At 47.7% G+C, this 22,331-nt stretch overlaps 5 protein-coding genes and 1 long non-coding RNA gene across 11 annotated transcripts in view; 4 read left to right on the forward strand and 2 right to left on the reverse strand.

Annotated features, from left to right (window-relative positions):
* The first annotated feature begins 265 nt into the window (after positions 1-265).
* Positions 266-6,295, forward strand: gnpat2 (glyceronephosphate O-acyltransferase 2). Of its 2 annotated transcripts, none has more exons than XM_040160437.2 (16): positions 266-398; positions 1,353-1,541; positions 1,632-1,808; positions 2,194-2,323; positions 2,469-2,596; positions 2,688-2,763; positions 2,831-2,982; positions 3,202-3,332; positions 3,525-3,766; positions 4,138-4,395; positions 4,479-4,558; positions 4,778-4,918; positions 5,256-5,355; positions 5,461-5,554; positions 5,644-5,705; positions 5,848-6,295. In XM_040160437.2, the coding sequence occupies exons 1-16, from the start codon at positions 324-326 to the stop codon at positions 5,898-5,900; spliced, it is 2,088 nt and encodes a 695-aa protein (XP_040016371.2). In that variant the 5' UTR covers positions 266-323; the 3' UTR covers positions 5,901-6,295. The 2 variants fall into 2 exon arrangements, with proteins under 2 accessions (XP_040016371.2, XP_077949905.1); XM_078093779.1 differs by having other exon boundaries at positions 304-398; positions 684-1,541.
* On the reverse strand, positions 6,195-7,780 carry LOC144389405 (uncharacterized). The gene is made up of 2 exons (XM_078093786.1): positions 7,486-7,780; positions 6,195-7,029 (listed from the first exon to the last, which is right to left on the reverse strand). Exons 1-2 carry the CDS (start codon positions 7,547-7,549, stop codon positions 6,506-6,508), a joined length of 588 nt encoding a protein of 195 aa, XP_077949912.1. The 5' UTR covers positions 7,550-7,780; the 3' UTR covers positions 6,195-6,505.
* A 2,594-nt stretch (positions 7,781-10,374) lies between these two features.
* Positions 10,375-11,045, forward strand: LOC120808101 (uncharacterized). Its single transcript, XR_005709914.2, has 3 exons — positions 10,375-10,531; positions 10,601-10,746; positions 10,857-11,045. It is a non-coding gene; the product is annotated as an uncharacterized LOC120808101 (long non-coding RNA).
* A 34-nt stretch (positions 11,046-11,079) lies between these two features.
* On the reverse strand, positions 11,080-14,981 carry aida (axin interactor, dorsalization associated). 2 transcript variants are annotated; one of them, XM_040160730.2, is made up of 11 exons: positions 14,707-14,843; positions 14,175-14,241; positions 14,043-14,096; positions 13,728-13,782; positions 13,589-13,652; positions 13,385-13,506; positions 13,261-13,269; positions 13,026-13,148; positions 12,794-12,916; positions 12,358-12,475; positions 11,080-12,289 (listed from the first exon to the last, which is right to left on the reverse strand). In XM_040160730.2, the coding sequence occupies exons 1-11, from the start codon at positions 14,811-14,813 to the stop codon at positions 12,190-12,192; spliced, it is 942 nt and encodes a 313-aa protein (XP_040016664.2). In that variant the 5' UTR covers positions 14,814-14,843; the 3' UTR covers positions 11,080-12,189. The 2 variants fall into 2 exon arrangements, with proteins under 2 accessions (XP_040016664.2, XP_077949919.1); XM_078093793.1 differs by lacking the exon at positions 13,261-13,269 and having other exon boundaries at positions 14,707-14,981.
* A 24-nt stretch (positions 14,982-15,005) lies between these two features.
* Positions 15,006-19,374, forward strand: rnf8 (ring finger protein 8, E3 ubiquitin protein ligase). 2 transcript variants are annotated; one of them, XM_040160729.2, is made up of 9 exons: positions 15,006-16,089; positions 16,282-16,410; positions 16,497-16,945; positions 17,031-17,238; positions 17,389-17,451; positions 17,612-17,701; positions 17,788-17,895; positions 18,095-18,306; positions 19,021-19,374. In XM_040160729.2, the coding sequence occupies exons 1-9, from the start codon at positions 15,967-15,969 to the stop codon at positions 19,022-19,024; spliced, it is 1,386 nt and encodes a 461-aa protein (XP_040016663.1). In that variant the 5' UTR covers positions 15,006-15,966; the 3' UTR covers positions 19,025-19,374. The 2 variants fall into 2 exon arrangements, with proteins under 2 accessions (XP_040016663.1, XP_040016662.1); XM_040160728.2 differs by having other exon boundaries at positions 15,674-16,089; positions 18,095-18,299.
* Positions 19,375-21,757: 2,383 nt separating this feature from the next.
* Positions 21,758-22,331, forward strand: part of drc5 (dynein regulatory complex subunit 5) — a 3,495-nt gene continuing 2,921 nt past the window's right edge. Inside the window, exons 1-2 of one of the 3 annotated variants that reach the window (XR_013453425.1) lie at positions 21,758-22,033; positions 22,267-22,331. The exon at positions 22,267-22,331 is cut by the window's right edge and continues 107 nt beyond it. Coding sequence is in view for 1 of the 3 variants with exons in the window: in XM_040160383.2 (XP_040016317.2) it covers positions 22,297-22,331 (35 nt within the window). In the remaining 2 variants the exon portion in view is untranslated. The other 2 variants (XM_040160383.2, XR_005709892.2) reach the window with 2 other exon arrangements.

Consider the following 22,331-nt stretch of genomic DNA (forward strand, 5'->3'; position numbering starts at 1 on the left):
TACATCTCAATCTATTTATGTCTATTTGTTACATTTATGTTAACAAAGTCAGGGAAGCAATGTTTAAGAATCAGAGTTATAAATGAAATACTGGTCCCAGTCTCCTCCAGACAATGAGGCATCAGTACTTCAGTGAAGTACAAGTACCTGTTTGTACTTCAATACAGTCTGAATGAGGACAGATGGGGATACATCGGCCGGACAGACCGATAACGTGGGGTTAATAAAAAGCAAAGGGCGGGGCTTCGCTTCACCGGGAGGCGTTTCTAGGATCCTGCCCCCCCATTGGCCCGCGGGGGGCCGCCGGAGGGGCTCTCGCGTGCATGGAAACAAAAGTCGACGAGGACGAACACTTGCGCGGGTCCTTGTACTTTTCCCCGCAAACCATGACGAGCACGGTAAGAGGCCGCCGGCCGTCCCGCGGAGCCCCGCTCCGCGACACTCGTCCCGGGGTCCGCGTCTCGAAGGGACGTCGGCTTGTGGACTTTGGTTCACCGGGAAACGGTGCTGCTTAAAGGCGGCTGCCAGCCGAATAAAATCAACACCCTACACGGGAGCTCCTTCAGCTCCTTTTTTAAACATATCATGAATATTAAAATATTTAGAATATATAGTTTGGTTAAAAAAGTTTGAATGTGTTTCTTCAAGATTAATACATTAACTAGAAAATATATTTCCTGCAGAAAAAGCGTTGGAAGGCTGAACGCTAAAAGCTGAAATACATCTTGAATACAGAAATGACAAAAGCTGAGATGACTTTCATTTTCTATTTTGTATCCTCTCACATACTGAGTTCCATATCAGCCTGTCGGTGTGGTTCACTTCCTGTCTTATTTTGTAGTTTTCTGCCACTCGTGTCCCCGGGTAACTTCACTTCCTGCCTTATTTTGTAGTTTTTAGCCACTCATGTCTCCGGGTAACTTCACTTCCTGTCTTATTTTGTAGTTTTCTGCCACTCGTGTCCCCGGGTAACTTCACTTCCTGTCTTATTTTGTAGTTTTCTGCCAGTCGTGTCCCCGGGTAACTTCACTTCCTGCCTTGTCCTGTCGTCCCCTGTGATCGTCTGATTGTTACCTGTGTCCAATCACCTTAAGCCGTGTGTCTCTTGTGTCACTGGTCGTGTCACTGTCTATCGTCGTGGATGTCTCTGGTTCCTGCCTTTTTGCCCCCTCGGTTCCTGTGTGTGTGTGTGTGTGTGTGTGTGTGTGTTTTTGCCCGTTGGCCTTTTGCTTTTGTTGCCTTTTGGACTATTAAAGTCTTTTTGTGTTTAAACTCTGCGTTTGAGTCCTGCATCCCGCGCCCCCCCGACACTTCCTATTAAAGGTTAAAGAACGGCGTCCTCCTCTTTTAAGGATTCGGGCAGAGTGAAAAATGAGGAGGAGTTTGTGGACGTGTTGGAGGAGCTGTTGCACAGCGGAGATCTTGGCCATGCCCTCAGGACCTTCAGCCCCAGCCCTTACGATGGAGGTCCGCCCTGCTCCGCGGCCGACCTCCCCAAAGCCGTGCTGGAGTCCCAGTATCTCCGCTACGTGGTCCAGGAGGTGGGATGGTCTCATGGATTCATCTAAATGCTCTACAGTATTGTTTTGTGCATATGGAGTCAGTCTCTCCACCTGCTCTTCCTCCATCAGATCGCCACGGAGAAGGCGTTGTCGCTGGAGGAGGTGAGGGAGGAGGCCTCTGTGATTTTGGAGGAAATGTCTCAGAAGCTGCAGATGGGGTTTATCAGGCTGATGGCCTACATGCTGTCCAAGGTGTTGAAGAGAATCTTCACCGGCATCCATGTCAACACGGAAGGACTGAATGCGGTCAGGAACCAACCGATCCAACTGTGCATTACACACGTCGTGCAACCAGTGTGCAACGTGCAGCTTCTATCTCACATACAAATACAGCATGTCTGATCTGACCGTGTGATGCTGAGACGTAAACCAGTAATATGAATATGAAGCTCCAAGGTGCCTCACACGTGTGACTTTGTTCCCAGTACCTGGAATGTACGACTTCCACATTTTCAAGTTTCTTTTCAACAACAGAAGTTGATGTTATCAATAAAATTGTGATCATCTTTAAAGGTTTTTCAGTGGACGGAATCGTGACGTTGCTCTTTATTGAGACCAACATGCATATGACGTCTGAGCACTCGATACGTTATCCTCAGAAACTGATTTCTCCCTTTTCTGTCCCATGCAGCTCAAACAAGCCGTTCAGGAGAGTCCCGTGATCCTGCTGCCCAATCACAGGAGCTATTTGGACTTCCTGGTTATCTCCTACGTCATGTTCACCTACGACATCCCAGTGCCTGTCATTGCTGCAGGGATGGGCAAGTATCTCTCTGAAGGAAAACCACTAAATACTGTAGATGATGTGGAGCTGCGTTACGAGAATTCTATTCTTGAAATAAACATTCAAACGACGCTCACTGCATCTCTCCCTTCATTCACGTCTCTGTTCTTCTCCATGTAAAGCTCTCTCAAAGATGAGGGTGGTCGGAGAGATAATCAGTCGCTCGGGAGCGTTCTTTATCCGCCGTGCCATCGGCTCAGACAAACTGTACTGGGCAGTGCTGTCAGAATATGTCAAAACTATTGTCAGAGTAAGGCACAAAACATCAGACTCCAAACTGACTTTTCGGTTTCGTTTCTGTCGGCCTGTAAAGAGAGTTTCCCGTCGTGTGTCTCCTCCAGAAAGGATTCGCACCTGTGGAGTTCTACGTGGAAGGCCTGCGAAGTCGCACGCTCAAGTCGCTGATGCCCAAACTTGGTGAGTGTGCGTTCCGGGGTACGACGGGGCCGCGGCGTATCTAACGTCCTGGCACACGTGTCTGCAGGCATGATGCACATGGTGCTGGAGCCCTTCTTTAAAGGTGAGGTGTATGACGTCACGTTGGTCCCCGTCAGCCTCAGCTACGACCGGGTGCTGGAGGAGTTCCTGCTCGCCCAGGAGTTACTGGGTATCCCCAAACCCAAAGAAAGCACCACGGTACGTCCTTGTCTACTCCCCGCCTCCTCCCGGCACTCACCGCCGTATTGCTGCTGTGCCCCATTGAGCCGGCTGCGCCGAATTCTTTTATTGGTTGGACTTTGTCAATGACATAAAAAATACATTTATTGTACTTGTAAATGTTGTTATTCTCTCTAACCTCAGCAGGTGATTAGTTCTCGCTCGTGACTCACTGCCAGCCGGGCTCTTTCTCCACAGGGTCTGCTGAAGGCCAGAAAGGTGCTCCAGGAAGATTATGGCAGCATGCATGTGAACTTTGGCCGTCCCATGTCAGTCCGACATTTGTGTCGGGGGAAGATAAACCGCGGCCAGTACAACCTCGTACCCAGGTACGAAGTCCTCCCTTCAGTTCAAATATGATTCAGTCTAAACAAACGATCTGAACTCCTCTTCAGTAAAGTCATTCTAAACCCTCCAAATTCCTCTGAATATTACCAAAGGACATCCCCCTTCAGTGATGCGTCTCCCCCATTTGTCCCGCCCGCTCCCTCCCCTTCCTCCCCTTTACACCCCATTCCCAGGGATCTTCCTCAGAAGCCCAGTGGAGAGGTCCAGGCCTGCGTGAGCTGGCTGGCTCATCTGATGGTACGGATGCAGGAGGAGGGCGCCCTGATCAGCCCGTGGTCTCTGATGGCCTCCCTGCTGCTGCAGGCTCCTGCCGCGGCGTTGACGGAGCACGGCCTGCCGTGGCACCAGCTGGCAGAAAGAACCCTGCGCCTCAGGAAGCTGGCGCTGGACTTCGGGGCTCACTTGAACTGGCCAGGTGGGCGCAGAGGACAGATTCTCTTCCTCAGTGGGCCCTTTTCACTTTTATTTTCACGTCCCTTGACGGGCCGGTAGGTGGCATTCGCACAGCGCTTGACAGGTGAACAGAGGGAGTTAATGCAGGAAAGTAAGTAAGTTGAACGTGTGGCCGTCTTACCGGTCTGAGGTAGATTAGATGAATGCGACTTGGCACAAGCATTCAGATTCACTTAGGACGACGTCTGAGGATTAACGCGCTCTAAGTAACTTATCCTAAGAGGACCACGCTGACCGGCCTCGCGGGTCTAGACGCATGCAGGCACCTAAACACATTATACATTAACTAAAAACCAGCCCATGAACACACGATGTGGACACCGTTTTCTCCAGGAAAAGTCCCCGAGCAGGAAGTGATGTCATCTGCCGCAGCTCTCCATCACTCCCTGGTTCGCCTTCAAGCGGGGCGGGTGCATCTGGTTCAGGGGGAAGAGGACGAGAGGGAAGATCCGAGGCGCCCGGAGGAGGACGTGACCAAGGCGGCCGTGCCGATGCTGATGTTGGCTTGTTACAGAAACCAGTGCCTGCATGTTTTTGTGCGCCCCGCCCTGCTCGCGGTAGCCATACACGTGACAAAGAGCGTGCAGAGAGGTGAGGGCAACGCGACGGGGCTCTCAAATAACACAACGTGGCATTTCATAACACGTTTCCCCTTGTGCCTCCTTCTGATCCAGACGAGCTCTTCGCCTTCTTTTGCTTCCTGCGGGACCTCTTCGCCAACGAATTCATCTCCATCCCCGGGGAGTCGTCTCAGGTAACAACGTCCCTCGGCATCTCGGGACGGCGATCACAACGAGGACGATATCAAATCCCCCTGATAATATATGTAGCAAAAACATGATCCCCAAAAGAATATCAGCAAAATCAGTTGCCGTGTTGTTACCTCGTCTTCATATGCAAAGGATTCCACAGGGTTTCACGTCTAGAAGATGTTCGTGTGCATCTGCTCGTTTTCTGTCTTCCCATTGATCAGGACTTTGAGGAGGCGTGTGTCCTCCTGAGGACATGTGGAGCAGTCCACACCAGTCAACAGGAAGTGACGGTGTCAGACGTGGGGCTGGAGGTGCTACCCTTCCTGCAGGACCTGCTACAGCCCTTCATAGACTCCTATCAGGTCCGGAGACTTTTGCCTCCCCTGACTGAGAAAACGTACAATCCACATGACGCGGTCATGGCTGCAGCTACCACCGGGGTCACGACCTCTGCTTTGGTTCTGGGATTTAGGGGGTGTTTGGCAGCCCAAAAATAAATAAATCAATGTAAATAAATTCATGAACATTAAATAAGTCTTAGTAGCGTGGAGCCGGAATGAAACAGAATCCTGCACGTAGAAATAGAAACATTTCCTGTGATGTTTAAATGTAGCTTTATGGTAAATATTCCATTAATATATCTCATATGTAGTTATTGTTAATGTACTCCGGTTTGATTGGGTGAGTTTTTATGTCCAGGTGATGTTCAGGTACCTCTGTAAAGACGGCGTTCACGTGGTCTCAGAGAAACAGTTTCTACCTGCTGTGCGAAACCTGGCGACAAAGCTCATCCTCTCAGGTGAAACACGGTGACCTCTGACCCCTAAACAATCCCCAGCTGTTGAACATTTATTTGTTAGTTCATATTAGCGAAGTGTCGTCAACCACTATGTGTGTGTTTCAGGGGAGCTTCACACCCATGAAGCGCTTTCGTCCGACATGCAGAAGAACGTTTTCTCGGCCCTGCGGCGGCTGGAGACCCTGACACAGTTGAAGGCGTGAGTAGCGACTTTAGCATTTATAAGCTAATCTCCTGTGGTTGAGACGTTTGTTGTCTCTTTTTTTAAAGTTCAATTTCTCATCACAGGTCTGAGCTGAATGAATACAGAGTGAACAAAGCAGCTGTCGGACAAATCAGTGACATTCTCTGTGAGTCAGATGATTGGGTGGAGGAACATTGTTACCTTGTTCTCACCTGTGAACTTAAGATGCACTTCATGCCCTTGTTTGTGTTCACCGCACCGACCGAAGAGCCTCATGGATTTTCATTTCTTTTCTTCGCTCCCCACAGGTGGTAAAATCCCTCCCCAGAGTCTCCAGACTACACCTGACGCAAAACTTTAGCCTCCGTTGGAACGGATCCATCTTCAGGTCCAGCTTACCCTCGGGTTTACCACCACCTGACCCTTCGCACTGCTCCTTCCCCCGGCGCCTTAACTCACCGCCGGGCCTTAATCCGCCACTCTTAACGTTTGGTTATCCGTTCGTCTGATCCCCTGGCGATGAGTATTAACATTCTGAGCTATAACTGTATTTTAATTAGTTGCAATTAAGGCTGACATTTGTAAATGATCACAATGAACGATTAAAACAGACTTGAATGGTGACACAGTGAGTGCAACAAGATCGTAAACGCTCTTTGATTGTATAAACTTTAATGTGCCAAGAACAAATCTTTGTTTAAGACATTTATTTTAACTTTGTTACACCTCAATAAATGTAAAACCAATGTAACAAAATGCATCGTAGATTCTTGTTTTTCACAATTACTTGGTGATTCTGTTTGTACTATTCCCTCACCAGTGAACAAAGCCCGGAGGTCAAAGTTCAACTTCCTGTCTTCTCTGAAAGCCAATTAACCTGCTCCCTGCACCTGAAAAACCTCAGCAATTAGAAGAAGGCCTCTTATGTGCCGTTTGGTCATTGTGTTCGGCCTGCGGGGAGGGCAGCTATCTGTACACGGGCGGGACGTCCACCTTGATGCGCAGAGCGCTGACGGGGTCTTGGCAGAACACCGAGATGTATTCCAACACTCTAGAGTTGAGCTTCTTCTCGCCCTCTTTGGCCCGGTGACGCTCCTTGTCCCATCGGTCCTTCTCGCCGTTCATTTGGGAGAACAGGTTGACCTGGATGGTGCGCAGCGTGGCCGCCAGCACGTAGAAGCCGCCCTGCAGCGCGTGGCAGAAGGCGGCGCCCAGGCTCAGCGCGGCGCCCGTCAGGTTCGGCACCGCCTCGCACACCACGCACGCGCCCTCCAGGAAGTGCAGCGTGCCTTTCTTGGCCGCGGGCTGCGGCGGGTGCGCGGAGCCGCCGCCGCGCGCCGCGGGCGTCTGCTGCGCGTGGCTGAGCAGGTGCCGCGCGCAGTCGGCGAAGTGGGCGGCGGCGCGGCGCAGCGGCAGCAGGGCCAGGTACAGGTGGCATGCCGCTTTGGTCAGGGCGTGGAAGAGCAGCCGCAGCTCGAGCACGGCGTTTCCTGCGGGATAAACAGGGCGGCGGGGTCAGCGCTAATTCAACACCCCGGCTGATGTCAGTAACCATTACCGACGGGATTAACAGCGCGTCACCTGAGCACGCGAAGCGAAAATACCGCAGATCAGACCGCCGCACGTCCTCGCGTCTACGGTCCCAATTGTTCCATCAAACGCCAAAGGAAATGATTTAAGTGTTTGATTAATAAAACTCTACTTAGCTGGACAGCAGTTTAGTTGAACTCCATTTGGGTAAAATGAAAACAGTGTCTCTGCTTCCTGGAGCTGTCCAAGCGCGTCATCTATTTATAGATTTATCAGTTCGTAGTAAAACTGTGAGGCATGAGATTACTAGTTGTACTGAACTCAAACCGGGGAACCTGCTGAAGCGTTTGAGCGAGAAGTAAAACGTGAGTATTTCACAGCTGTTCTAGACAGACTTCCACAAAAGCTCCTCTTACCGTCTATAAAGCAGAATATCCACAGCAGCGCAATGACCGCTGCCAGGTACGTGAACCAATCCATGTGGTCTCCCGGACACGGTCACGAAAGTAAGGAAAGCGGTGGACTAGTTACTAGTTGTAACTAGTTGATGTGGCCAAGCCCTGCCTCCGCGCGCTAATACCCCGGCGGTAAGTCGCTCGTCTGCGTCCCCGCACATGTCGGCGCCAAAGGTTCACCTGAGGAGTCCGACCATCAGACAAGAAGCCGTTGAATACGCTGCACCTCATTGTCTCCTCTCTGTGCTCCATAGTTATTCATTGGTTCATTTATAAGGAGGAAAGCGGTTCTTCACCACGTGCTGCTGTTTGCAGTTTAGACCGAATGATTTTGCTCGATCTTCTGCTCTTTGAATGCAAACCAGAGATTCATCTCACATAACGTGCTTTCTAAAGGACCGATTCCGTCTCTTGCAGCGTACAAATACAGCATCACTAGTCTGGATCAATCCAACTGCGTCTACACACACAGAGGCACCTTGTGTCTGAAGATCCATTTCTTTTGTCAATACCTGATTATATATATATATATATATATATATATATATATATATATATATATATATATATATATATATATATATATATATATAATTAATATAATATAATATTATAATAATATAATATAATATAATATAATTAATATTAATATAATTATAATATAATATAATATAATTAATTATAATATAATTAATATATATAATATATATATAATTTAATATATATATAATTTATATATATAATTTCGTCCTACCAGCGCGCAGAGACGAGTTGTGGGACAAAACCGGTTTTATTCTCTAATATAAAATAGAATTGATTGTTGCACCATTATGGTCTGATACAGAAAGAGCTTCGTATAAAGTGTTTGGTTATGTGTGTATGTGGGAACGTATAGTACCTCTCAAATGTGTTGTCTGTATGGCCAAAGCAAGCTCTGGATCAATAAAGTATTTATTCATCTTATTCTTATTGCACACTCGGCCCACCTGAAAATACCTGAGATATTTATATATATATATATATATATATATATATATATATATATATATATATATATATATATATATATATATATTTATTCATCTTATTCTTATTGCACACTCGGCCCACCTGAAAATACCTGAGATATATATATATATATATATATATATATATATATATATATATATATATATATATATATATATATATATATATAAAGCATTTGTCAACTAAAAATCCTCACTGGAGGAAGCAGCCTTGATACGTTATTTTGCTCCTCTTCCACCTCTGACCTTACGTGTCATGTGTGAAGTTACAATGCTGGAATCTCCGTCTTTAGAGCGACAATGGAAAGGTTTCATGTTACTGACGGAGACGTACGGCAGCCACTGGTGTCTCTTTTGTCTCTGTCAAGGACAATAGGAGCGATCAGATGACGTGCAGATGAGCAAACCAGTTACACCGGTATTATTTCACAAACGTGCAACAAAACGCGCCGCAAGGAGGCGGCCACGTTGGTGTGTTAAATCATGTAAGTCAGGGGTCTTCAACGTTTTTCAGGCCTTGGTCCCCCAAACTGATGGCGAGATGAAGCAGAGACCCCCTGTTCTGTAGAGCAGCGGCTCCCAAACTCAACGCTCGCGAGGAGAATCTCTGCTCGCGCTCGAATGAGTTTTCTACGCGCTCGCTGTTGTTCTTTTTGACAGTAGGGTGGTCCAGGGTGCTTTCAGGGTCCGATCGATGCCGCGAGGTGCGTCCGCTCCCGCCGCCCCCCTCGCCATCCACGCCTTAAATCTCCGGCTGCTTTTAGAATAACTTATTTCCCCGTTAAGACGGTTGAGCTACTGTAGAGAAAAGGGCGCCGTCTCTCGCTCTTTAATCTCATGAAGCGCTCGGAGAGAACGACAGCTTTGTTTCTCCGACGCGCCCTGAAAGCAGCTCCGTATCTCGCTCAGCATCTCGCCGTCGTAGACGAGCTTTGGCGTGTTTGGCAGAGTGTACAACCTGTAAGGATCAACCGATCAACCAATTGATCCATAAATATAAGGCGCTCCGGACAGCAGCCGTTTTGAGCGAGAGCCTTATTGTTTTATTAATCTGTCCGTTTAAATTGTTTGTGCTTCATCAACTAATGTTTCACATAACTAATGTGCCGCATCATAAATATTTTTATATTAATTTCAAACTTTTAAAAATTGAAAATGAAAAAACTTTATTGTAAATGACGTCTCGCGGCCCACCTGCAGTACCTTCGCGGCCCACCAGGGGGCCACGGCCCACACTTTGGGAATCGCTGCTATAGAGTTTTGTCCGCCATCTTTCATTTTTGAGCTTTGCGCTCTTGAGACGTGAGCGTAGACGCGATCTGATTGGCTGCTGTCGTATTTGGATGACAGGAGCTGTGAGCGTGAGGCTGCTGAGGAAAGCTGAGTGTGTGTGTTGCGAAAACGATAAAGAGAACGTCGTCTTCGTCAATTTATCCTTTCGCTACAATATGTTGGATTCATGTTAATGTGTATTTAAAGACAATAAAGACAATTCTGACTCTGAAGACATTTCAATTTGTGGGGGGAAAAATTGTTGAAAAAAATAAGATTTCGCGACCCTCCTGCAGTACCTCCACGGACCCCCTAGGGGTCGCGGACCCGCTGTTGAAGACCTCTGATGTAAATCAACCCAAAGTGCAAGAACACACGCGTGCTGTGTGTTTGTGTAACGGTGAGATGCAGCTCGTTTCCTTCTTCTACATAAACGTGTCTGTAGACTCCAGCTGATGTTCTCCGTCCACACGGAGCGCTGACATCCGTGCGTTTGCAATGTGATTTATATGGAAATGACAGTTACTGAAGACGCTGGTGACTCTTTCAGGAGCGCCGGACGAATGTCCAGGAGGACGAAGGACGCCCGTCTCCTCCGGAGAGGAAGAGGAGCCCTGCTGAATGTGAGCCGAGCAGGAGCGGCTGAAAGTCAACAGGTGAAAGGAATAATCCAACAGCTTCAGGACGCAGAAACGAGTCCAGTGAAGGTAAGAAGCTGCCAGTAAAAAGGCTTCTTGTGTCTTTAGGGGTCTAAATCTACTCCCCGTGTTTGAAAGGTGCCTCCTTCGAGGACTTGGAGGTTTCTGAGCCACGTAACAGAGCGGAGGAGGAGGGAGCTGCTGCACGAGCGCGTCTGGGTTCCCCTCCAGAGGAACGTGGAGGAACGTCCAGCCGGAGCTCATACCGTCACTGCGACACCAAGGTGACGCCAATCTCACCGTGCGGGCTGCTTGGACTTCGGGACGCAGCTTGTGTGGAAACCACACCGGCGAGGAGCGATTATCTAACTGGGGTCCTTTATTTCATCTCCAGGGCTTTGAGCTCCTACCGGCGATCCGAGGGAATACAATCCGTTCCTCGTACGCATCACAAAGCCGCTTTCAAGGTGAAGGAATGTTGTCATCAAACGGTTCATCCCGCAGCTCAGTGCGGTTGACTTGTGAGACGCGTCGTACCTTCAGTCACGTGAAAGACGGGAGGAAAAGGACTCTCGTGGAGCCGGTATGTTCCTTCTGATTTCTAAACTAAAAGGAAATTTAAGACTCATACGAGCTTTTATTTCATTTGTGTGAATTCCTTTAAAACAATGTACATTTATAAAGGAGAAAAAACACATTCTTCCTGTTACAAAATAAAATCTGCATGCACAGCAATGCACTCAGAGGTTCTCTTTGTCTGATGGGACAGTTTGAGCAAATTTCCTTTATATTTCAGGATGTAAATACAGAAGGAAACTTGTAAGTCTGACGCCTGGAACCGACTGCAGGCCTCATTTAACCACCTAATGACTGAAGCCAGACACACTGAGTGAGACTGGACGATTGGAGTACAGCAGGTACAAATATAATATTGTTTATATTCATTCTTATCTTTTATAGTTGTTTTTTAAAATATGTTAGAAGTAACGTTGTGTCTCATCCAGCCTGAACACCACATCTCAGCAACGTCCACACCGGACGGGAGGAGCTACCAGAGCGGCTGCCGCTTCCTCAGAGGTGGACGCCGGTAACAGCAGCTCCAGCCCTCCCAATAAAATCCATTTGAACCGTAAATCGGCACCGCTTGCTTCTTTACCTTCTTTGTAGGAATGTGTTGACAAAGTATATCTATCGATCTCTATATATATATATATAGATAAATAAAGACACCTCCCTCCTCCTGCCCCCCCGCTCCCGCCCCCCACTCTTTCTACCCCCCTAGTGTAGGTGTGACAAAGTACCAACCCACCGACTTAAGACTCAGTGCATTTAGTGGATCAGCGCCTTTAGTGGGAAGCATAAAACAAGAAGAGCCCATTAGAAAAGTAAAGTTCTGAAAGACAATAATTGTATTTAAACATGCTGGTTCTGTAATAAACTATTATTATTCTAGTACTAGTAATATTCTCTTCTGTAATAGAAGTCCAATTCCCATAGTCGGCAGGGCAGCCGGGCCCAAAGCTGCAGTTCTTTTGGAGGATTTTCATGATATATAAAAAAAGAAAAGAAAAAAAGAAGGTCTATGCTGACCTTTGACCCCCTCTACTTTCTTCATAGACTCGGAGAAAAAACAAATGACTGCCACCTTGTTTTGGCACCGCTGGAGTCACACTGGGCGCGGGGGCCGCTGACGGACAGATTGAAAAGGGGCGGGGTCAAAGTCCGGCCTAGCTGTCCTTGTGCAGCGTCTGGTGCAGATGGAGGTAGAGCTGTTTCCTTGAGAGAAGCTGCAGTTTCTTCCTCTTGAAGTCCGTGGGCTTCTTGTACCTGAGGATGAAGACAACGGCGTAAAACGTCTCCGCTCGAGAGGCTTTTAAAAGAATCGTTTGACTCACAGCTCGATGACGATGGGGCCGGGTTTGATCTCGTCCATTTCCATGAAGGCGAAACATTTGGTGCTGGTGAACCTCTTCTTCGGTTTGTAGTGCTTGAATTCAAAGAAGATGGCTGCTCCTGGGAGAACGAACAAACACTAAAGAATCAGAGTAGAATCACCTTAAACAGTCGCATTTAAAGGGTCACATGGTCATGAGACGGGTCCCTGGTGCAGCGTAAAGCGTTTGTGTGTTCATGGGAACAGGGGGCTCTGAAGACCCTCCCTGCAGCGGGAACATTGTCCTTTATGGACACAAGCTTCCACGATGCTTTACAGGTGTGTAGTGGACGGACACGGACGCACACACACACACACTTTATGTCTCTCGTCTGATTCTTTGCAGCTGGTTTCCTTTGAGCACTTGTCTTTGGGTCAGCGGTCAGGTATTAAATTACCTTTCGGTATTTTCTCCACATGTCTCTGGATCTCCACGTCCACACTAAAGTGGATGTAGGTGTCTTCCTTCCTGCAGGATACGGGTGTGTCCTGCACAGGGTTCACGTCTACGCCGTTCAAATCTGCACGACAACAGAATGCGCTTTTGGTTCTGGACACTTTGATACTCGCGGCGACGCGCTTCTCAAGGACGCGTGACGGACGCTCCCGAGTCGCCGAGTGGGCCGTTACCTTTGACGCTGATGGTCATGTACGGGTCGATGCACTGCCCGGCGTCCTTCAACCCGATCTTCTCGATCTTCAGAGTGAGCAGTGTCATCCCGGGCTCGGAGGGTAACCGTGGCAACAGGGTACCTGTGCAGGACCAGAAACGGTTACGGACAGTGACAGGCCGAGGACGCCACTCGAGTCCCAAGCGCGGTCGGCAGCGGCGACAAAGTGAGATGTCGGCGAGTGGACGGCGTACCTCGCGACGCTGCGAATGAAGCGGGGCGGCAACGAGCGGCGACGGAGAGGAGCAGAGAGACACGCCGTCAAACACCCGTCCAACAACAGGACAACGCAATGAACGACGGGGGGGGGCACAGTACCGGGGGCTCTCGGGGGGAAAGCTTCTGTAGAACCGGCTCCTGCTGCAGCCGTGTCCTCCTCCTCCGCTCCTTCCTCCTCCTCCAGCTCCAGGTTCTCCTCTTCACCCGGAGCCAGGATTTTCCTGACAGAGACGGCGGTTCAGTGACATCACGCAACTTCCACCAATCACGCGAGAACAGCGCGGGATGTTAGGTGGCGTTTACCTCGAGGGCACGGGCTGCACGTCGAAGGGAAAGGCTTTGTTGTAGGTCAGAATATTTTGAATTACTGTTGAGAAAAAAGGAAATGAGATCAACGGGAGGACGAAGGAGTTGGAGCTCAACCAGCAGTCGTTTCACTCACTGGTTTCCAGTTTCTTCAGCTCTTCTAGCTTGAAGTCCTCCTTTGACTGTGAGCTCTGCAGCAAACAAGAAATATCATCTGTAAGAACTTTTCTGATTTGATTTTTTGGCCTCTGTATGTTTAAAATGTGATTTGTAGCTAAATGTTAGTACTTACAATACAAATAAAAGAGAAGAACAGAATTCACGACACAATATTTAATGTTCATAATTATGTCAGTTTCTCAAGATTGGTGTTTGTTTAGATCTCTATAATTAAATTGATTACTGGAATTTGAGCTTTATCATGTTTCAGATTGTTTTAAATGGCACAAACCTGCAAACTGGAACTTCTCATCTCCAGGCAAGTTGCAATCTTCCCTAATGTTTTCTTATAGAAAAGAAGAGATCATATTTTATGGAGAAACTCGTTCTTCTGTCCAGAGGTAAATGTAAATGCACGGATTACCTTTTGCTCCTCTGTGAAGTCGGACGCATTTGTTGACTGCACCTCTTTTTGCAGTTGTCTCGCTAAACTAAACGACAGAGAAGAAGGTTGAAGTCGCCGGTTAAACTCTCGTAATGAACGGTGGCTGAATCCTGTGTTTTGCGCCCCCTTCTGGTAGAACACATGTCAGCGTCTGCATTCCACATTACTGACGCAACGTCAGATAAACATAGATAAAGAAGCACATGACGTCATGGTAAGAGACGTGTGTACAGACGCGCACATTGTCTGGAAAGCGGGAAACATTCCTCCCTGAACACACGTGAAAAGCCACCAGAACACGAAGAGGGTGCGGCGGACCTTCTAGAAGATTATAATAACAATTAAATAGACAAATAGCCGCAAACAGCTGTGGGTTGCCTCTGTTTGTTTGTTTGTTTGTTTGTTTTTACTCCACAATGAAAGGAACCAAAGTGGCGGGGGAGGAATCTGGGATGCAACACTGCGGCGGCCGCGTTTAACAGCTGCAACTTCCCGCGCGCACGCGACTTACATCCGGTACTCGTCCACAGCCTCCACCAATTGTCCCCACGAGTCAAAGTCTGCGGCTTTCCTGAAACTGGCGTGCCACTTCTGGACGGACTTGTTGACTTCGGACATGTTGGCGGGGCGGGCGCTCTCGGGGCGGCGCAGCCGGGGACGAGGTTCATCTGCGGGGCTCCGCTCCGGGCGGCGTCGTCGGCTCCCGGTTTCTCCGGTGCCCCCAGAGCCGCGCAGGACACACGGACACCGGCGAGCGATACGTCGACCGAACCCTCTGCTCGACCGGATGTCGCATCCGCTGCAGAAAGGAAGTCCCGCCCGAAGGGTCGTCGCGTGCGCACGTTTTGAGACGCGGGGTCGCTCGGGCGGACGGTGACAGGATGTCTGTATTGTGATAGACTTAATTTATATAATTGTATGGTTTTGTTCAGAGGTAATTATTTTCCATCAGCGTGTAAATTAGTCGGTTTATGTGAGAGAGAAGCATTAGTGAAAAAAATAGACACTTTACTACTAATAGATCATATTTATTACATTTGTTTAAGAAGTACAACATTTCAATCCGTAATTAATTAGCAATATAAAGTAACATCACATGTATTCGTAAGCAGGTTAGAGTTTGTTTACTTTCGATCACTTTACATTTAACTGCCAGGTTTCAATTTAGTGCACTGTTAAATATTTTTTTAAATAAAGTCTTGCTGTTTTTGCTGTTATTTTTGTATTATTTGTATTTGTATGATTTACACTAACCAATTGTAGCACTTAAATTGTACTTATATTGGCTCTATAGCAAGTTGTAAATCGCCTTATTTGATGAAATTGCACTTTCTTGTTTTATTGTTTAAGTTTGTATCCTTATGGTTGAAATTCACTTATTGCAAGTCGCTTTGGATAAAAGCGTCAGCTAAATTACACGCAATGTAATGTAACTAGTTTAAATGTATTCAAATTCAAAAGATACATTATTTCTATCTGACACTAAAACTGTTGATTAAACATGTATTCTTGTTCTGAATATGTTTCTTTTTGCATACAATTGCAATTTTCCTGAAAAGTGATAATAATCTACTTGATGTAATTAAAACATGTACAGTTTACACAGCTCAGTTAAACATTAACCCCCTTCTAACGCCTTTATTTTGAAACGGAACCCAGCGGTTTCCGGTTTCGTCCTGTCGCTCTCAGTCCGGACGCCGCAGCGCCGCGCAGCACCATGTAGAACAACACGGCTTCAGCTCCTTGCAGCCGCTGGCGGAATGAGATAAAAATGGACACCGTGGCAGCGGACTCGTCCCCGGCCGAGGAGGACGAGTCTTCGGACTCTGAGGTTTTATGTTTGAAGAGAGTCGGAAGAAACTCAGACTGGCTTCGCTTGTTGGGAAACACCGAGGTGCAGTTTGCTAATGCTAGCCAGCTAGCTTCGTTTCCCCGTGTTCACCCACAACCTGCTCAAGTTTGCTATAAACCGATGAGACGTATTCCGCCTCCTCCGTAGTTATTTCCCCCTCTGAGTCTAACGGTTTGCTCTCATGTTCCACACGGACATATAACGTAATATCTGACGTTACACGCTTGTGTCCAGATCCGCATCGGACGTGGACTGGACGTGACCCACCAGCTGCTGTCTCCCAGTTGTCCTCTGATGATCTCCAGACTGCACTGTACTGTCAGACAGAGGGAGGATGGACAGTGGACAGTGACAGACGAAAAGGTAGAATCGCATCTCCCTTTTTTTTTACTGAATATCATATTAAATTGCAGCTGATAAAGACAACGTTGGTCATTTTGTCCCCTCAGAGCCTCAACGGCGTGTGGGTGAATGGAAACCGCATACCCGCCGAAGAAGCCCATCAACTGAGGCTCGGAGACTCCATACAACTGGGCGTCCCTGTGACTGGGACAGAGGTGGAGTTTGACTACGTCCTCGTCCAGCGGCCCCTCAGAGACATCAAACACTACTTGGCAAGGGGACACAAGGAAAGCCCCAAAGCAGCCCCCGTTTCCAAGAAGTCCAAGAGGAAGTGGTCCGTGGAGGAAGTGGAGCCGTCCACCTCCAAGCCGAAGCTCTACCGCTGCTCCTCTGCAGACAAGTCCTTTGCGAAGCCGTGTCCCGCGTCGCCAGCGCAGCGGCAGCCGAGGCTCGCTCACTCGCAATCGGAGGAAACTGGAACAAGCAGACAGGTCCAGGAAGTAGACCGGCCCTCGGATGGCTCCAACAGTCCCTGTGACCTGGATGAGCTGCAGATGTAAGTCCGTGCTTCTCGTGTGACGTGTGCACATGTTTTTTAGCCGAGAGGTTAATCGACTGAAAAAGTCCCGCTGCCGTTGCAGGTACAGCCAGAACATCCTGAGGTTGAGGGAGCAGGTGGACGACACCCAGAGGCAGGTGGCCTCTCTGGGGGGAGCGCCGCAGCGGGCTCACCCTCTCCGAGAGGAGCACGTCAGGGAGCTGCAGGCTCAGCTGGAGACGCTGAGAGCCAAGATGCACCGGATGGAGACGTTGGAGAAGTCCTTCAGTAGAACTAAGAGGCAGCTAGAGGTCCGAGGCCTTTTCATTCATGCAATATGCACCAACTGTAACCACACCTTGCATAACTAGTAGTGGTGTGCATTTGTCTATTAATGAGGTATAAGCGAACATTGTCGTCTTTTGTGTTATTTTTTGTATAACTGTCCCTAATGTACTCAGGCACAGAAAACCAAGCAACAAGAGGAGCATTTGAAAAAGCAGCTGGAAGAGGCCTTGCAAGAGGTAAGTAGCATAAAACTTACAAGCAACCACACACGGAATGTATCAGGTCAAAATGTTATGCAGCTGTTGCTCTGTTAAAGGCTCATCCATGGATTCAGTTCCACAACCTTGTTTTACAATTTCTTTCTTCAATTTGACAAACTGTTCTCCATGTCCGAAGCAAAAGAAAGTAATAGACGAGCTTGCCCATTCTCGGGAAGGATTCGAAGAGATTCTCTTGGCCAAAAACAAAGAGCTGGAATTGACAAAGGTACAACTACACTTACTGACAATTAAGCATCGTCTTTGTGTTTTGTTTTGTGTGAATCTCTATTAATTTATTCATTATTTTTGCAGGAGGAGAAAGAAAAGGCCAGAGCCCAAAAGGAGGAAGTAGTTACACAGGTGACTGAAGTTTTGGAGAACGAGCTTCAGTGCATCATCTGCTCCGAGCTCTTCATCGAGGTGATTAAGTCCGTCGGCCACGCTGCTAAAAAATACAAGCAAAACGGATTCAAAAGCCAAATACAGCAATTATCACACAGCAATAAACTCTGAGGCTGTTCGACGAGATGCGTCAGTAATTAAGCACTTTACTAGTTTTCTCCAGGAGCCAAACGCGAAACAGAAAAGAACCTTTTTCCGATCCACCGTTTGTCTGCAGGCCGTCATCCTGAGCTGCGCTCACAGCTTCTGCAGTCATTGCATCAAGCAGTGGCGCAGAAAGAAGGACGAGTGTCCCATCTGCCGGCGGGCCATCCAGTCCCAGACCCGCTGCCTGGCCCTGGACAACTGCATCGACAGCATGGTGAAGAACCTGAGCCTGGACATGAAGTCGAGGCGGCAGACGCTTATTACCGAGAGGAAAGGTGAGAGGTGCGTTGACAACGGCGGTGCCGGTATCCGACCCGCCGGGCTGGAGTGCAGAACTTGTCTCATCTTCCCGGGTTGTGAGATTATCCTGCAGATGAGCCTCCCGTTGTCCCTTTTGGAGCTTCCTGTTCGGGAAGTCTCTCGTTCTCATGGTTCTTCCCGGGTTTTCCCGGTACACTGCTGCGTTGCTGCCGCCCCCGATTGCTGCGTCATTGAGCACAAACATGAAAAGATTGGAGCAAGAAATGGAGGTTTTCTTGTACTAAAAACACAAAGAAGAAGGAAAGCTTCAACTTTTTATTAAAGGATTAGAATTTGAAACTTAAACGACGGTATGTAGTCGACATGCGGATCACACTCGTATCGGACCGGGCTTACTGGCCGACGTGTGCAGCGTTCATCAGAGCGGTGAACTGTCCTCGACCCGGCGGCTGGTGTGCTGAAGCTCCTCGTGTGAGATAAATAGGCTTTTCAAGGTGTTTTAATCGGCCTAATCGATCGTTTTAAGAATACGCTTGTTGGTGGGGCGGGTGGTCCGGCGTGTGGAGCACAGGGGGGGTTTCAAACAGCAGGGGGCAGTAAAACGGTGCCGATTGGTTTGATGTTATTTTAAAAACGGAGGCTTGTTCTAAAGTGAAACGCAGTATTTAACACTGAAACACGGAGAGCGATTCTAGAACGCACACCATGTGAAGGCCCTTTCTGTCGCTGTTCCAGCTGACGCTGCTCAGGTGACGGTGATCCACGACGACGACAGCAGCAGGAGCAGCGACAGCAGCCTGGTGTCCATCGACAGCAGCCTGAGCTCCGCGGTCTCGTTGGAAACGGACACCAGCATCCACCTGGACTCCAGCCCGGACTACAGCGGCTACTCGGACCAAAGTCTCGACGGCTTTGAGGATTAGCGTTTTTTTTCTTCAGAGGGAGTTTGACGTTTATTTGGTGTTGATGTTCAGATAGAGACGTCTGGTCTCATCATGAGTCCCTTAACCAGATTTCCTTTTTGTAACGTTGTCGGATGTCTTTTTGTCTTTATTTACAACAAGAGGAATAAAGTTTTTTTCCGAAGCATTATTTATTACATCACATGTCATTTAGCGACTTACAATAAGTGCATTTCGACCAAAGCGCTTTTAAAGTCGCACGTTGTCCGAGCTTCAAAATGTTTGGTGAAGCACGACTCCATCAACCGAGACATGAACATCCATCAGCAAACCTTTGCTGTGAGAGAAGGAATCATCAGGTCCGTGTTCCTTTGTTGCAGCATCACTTAAATCAGTTTGAGGAAGGATGAGAAAGTTACAATGAATCTGTTACACGACACGGTAATGTAATGTAATGTAATGTAATGTAATGGTAACATGGCTTAAGCTCCGGATCAAATACATGATTAAGTCAAAGTATCTGCAAACCAGTAATGGACCATTTCTCTTAATCCAGAAACAACCTGCCGAGTCTAGTTTGCAAATTAGACCCAATTTTTAAAGAAATATTATTGGCAAAGTGGCTGTAAATCCAGCAAAGAGGTCAATGTTTTGTTCCCCCCCCGGGACTCAAACCGGCGCTGTGGTGCTTTGCTGAAAGGCTCCCGGGACGAACGTTAATCTCTCCTATCAGGCTTCATGACAGCCAGCCGGACGCTTTCCTCCCTTAACACACTGGGATAAATGTTCAGTGAATTCACTTCATGGTGACGAAGCATAAAATGAGCTGTAAGCTTTTTTCTTTTTTAAGTAGTTTCTCCCGTCAATCAAGCTTTGTATTAAATACAGCAAACAGTATCACTTCCAAGAAAGCAAAGTGTGAGGCTGCAAAGGTCAGAGCACCACGAGCTGAAGCCATAAATAATCACCACGCGTATTCATTACTCCGTGTGAGACGTCCTACTGCACATCAGTGGACCTCATGGAACCCACCAAGTACTCGGTTCTGTTATATTTCACCGGGTGAAGATAGAACAATTATTTCATTTGGTGAAAATATCTGTCTCAGTCCTTTCTAACAGGAGATATTACAGGATTTCATAGTGACAGAAGTTTCCTTGTATGTAAATGGTGGGAACAGAACGGATCCGTTGTTTTTCTACGTAACCTCAGCTGACTGCGCATCAATGAGCTGACGTTAAGGTCACAACCCCTGGCGTGTTTGGCGTGTTTGGCGTGTTTGTGAGTGCATTGGGAGGCCGCTCGCTCTCAGAGGGCGTCTGCCTCTCGTGCCGCGGCGGGCCGACACACGGCGCCCATTGAAGCCGGCCTACGAGCGTAGCGTGTGTCCGTCAGGCTGTGTTACACCAGGACGGCGTGATGGAGCCCCGGGGCCACAGTCGGGTCCCTCCGTCCAATCCTCCAGCCGACCGAGCAACCTTCTCATGACAGTTCCATCTCTCTCTCCCTTTGGGGCTTTTTGAATCTAGAATATAATCTGAAGACGTTCTTTAGTTACGTCATCATAACTACGATCTTCTACATCGAGACGAAAATGACTCGAGACTGTTGTGAAATCATTTAGTAAATCCTTGCACGCACATACAAGCCCCTCAAAGCTTTACTTCACAGCTCTGGGTCTATGGGGACAAACATGTGTGCCCCCCTTCTGAGGGGAGGGCTGCTGAATCAGCTCTCTGATAGAGACAGAGAGAGAGACACAGAGAGAGAGAGAGAGAGAGAGACACAGAGAGACACAGAGAGAGAGAGACAGAGAGAGAGAGAGAGAGAGAGAGAGAGAGCGTTGTTATTCATGATTGGAGGAGCTGGGAGAAAACACCTTGTTTACACCTAAACAAACAAACTGAGTTCCTGATCCTGAATTGATTGAATTATCAAAATTGATCTGTCTATCACCTGAACACGATGGTTTTCTGTTTGGTTGGGGAAAGAAACGTCACAGTTACTGTTTTTCCCTTAGTTGATATTTAATTTCATTCAGGATTCTCTTACTGATTTGTACCATTTTACATATTGTAAGCAGTGCACACATTTTGTGTTGTTGCTGGAAAGAAAGATGGATTCACTCCAATATGATTTTATCCAAAAGTTCATGGTCCATCTGCCAGCTGTTTAGATTCCAAATGTTCCTCACAGCACAACCAGGCCTCCTGCAGCACTAATGACAAAACTTAGTCTATAGTGACTAAAACCTTAGTGGAATAATTATAAGGCAGCCCAAATGTTGTGGTCTTCCCAGGGCACGTCTGTTTTATAACTATTATAGATACCAAAGTATGTATGTTAGGGATTCCTGGTTCTTAGAATCAATTAGTGTTTGGAAATTAGCAATTTATTTCTGATTGTATACATTTAATATGGCTAAGCCAGACAACATGCAACTTTCCCCGGATAAGTGTTCTAACTGTATTTGAATGATTATTACTTCCTGTGGAAAAAGCACATGACATGTCGGGCCTTGAGGTGCGTTTCAGAATGTCGGATTTTCCGATGTCCAGCGGGAAATGTACAACGTTACAGTGATCACGCAAAATATTGACAAGGGAACTGAATATTTCCCAACGTTGCGGTAGCGATAAACGCTGTAAATGCTGAAGGCTTTAACTAGTTACAGCCTGCTTATCGATGTGACCGACAAGGCGACCACAAGGCTGCGTGCTCATTATTTCCGAGGCCTCAAAAGTACACGTAGAGCTTCTGTTACCAAGGAGACCGCTGCCGCACCACAGGGACGTTAACTTCGTGTGCGTGTTATAAAACATACCAAGTGGACCACTTTATTCCACGTGAGCCAACGACAGGACCGGTAGCAGTTTAGTTAACGTTAACCTGTGTGAAGCGACCGCTAACTTCCTCTGGACGTTGGTTAGTTAGTTAGTTAGTTAGTTAGTTAGCAGCGTAGCTGCGTGACAATTACGACGTCCGTTTGCGATTCATTGAGGCGTTCAAGGGCACCTCGAAAATATCAACACTTCTTAGCGTGTCACTTTTAATGTGTAATTTGCTTATTTTTAACCAGAGGAGAGTGTAAAAAAGACCCTGCGACAATATGTCCAGACCGCCTTATTTTGGAGCCAAAGCGGA

The sequence above is a fragment of the Gasterosteus aculeatus genome, chromosome 18, assembly GCF_964276395.1.
Source record: "Gasterosteus aculeatus chromosome 18, fGasAcu3.hap1.1, whole genome shotgun sequence".
Classification (NCBI taxonomy): Eukaryota; Metazoa; Chordata; class Actinopteri; order Perciformes; family Gasterosteidae; genus Gasterosteus; species Gasterosteus aculeatus.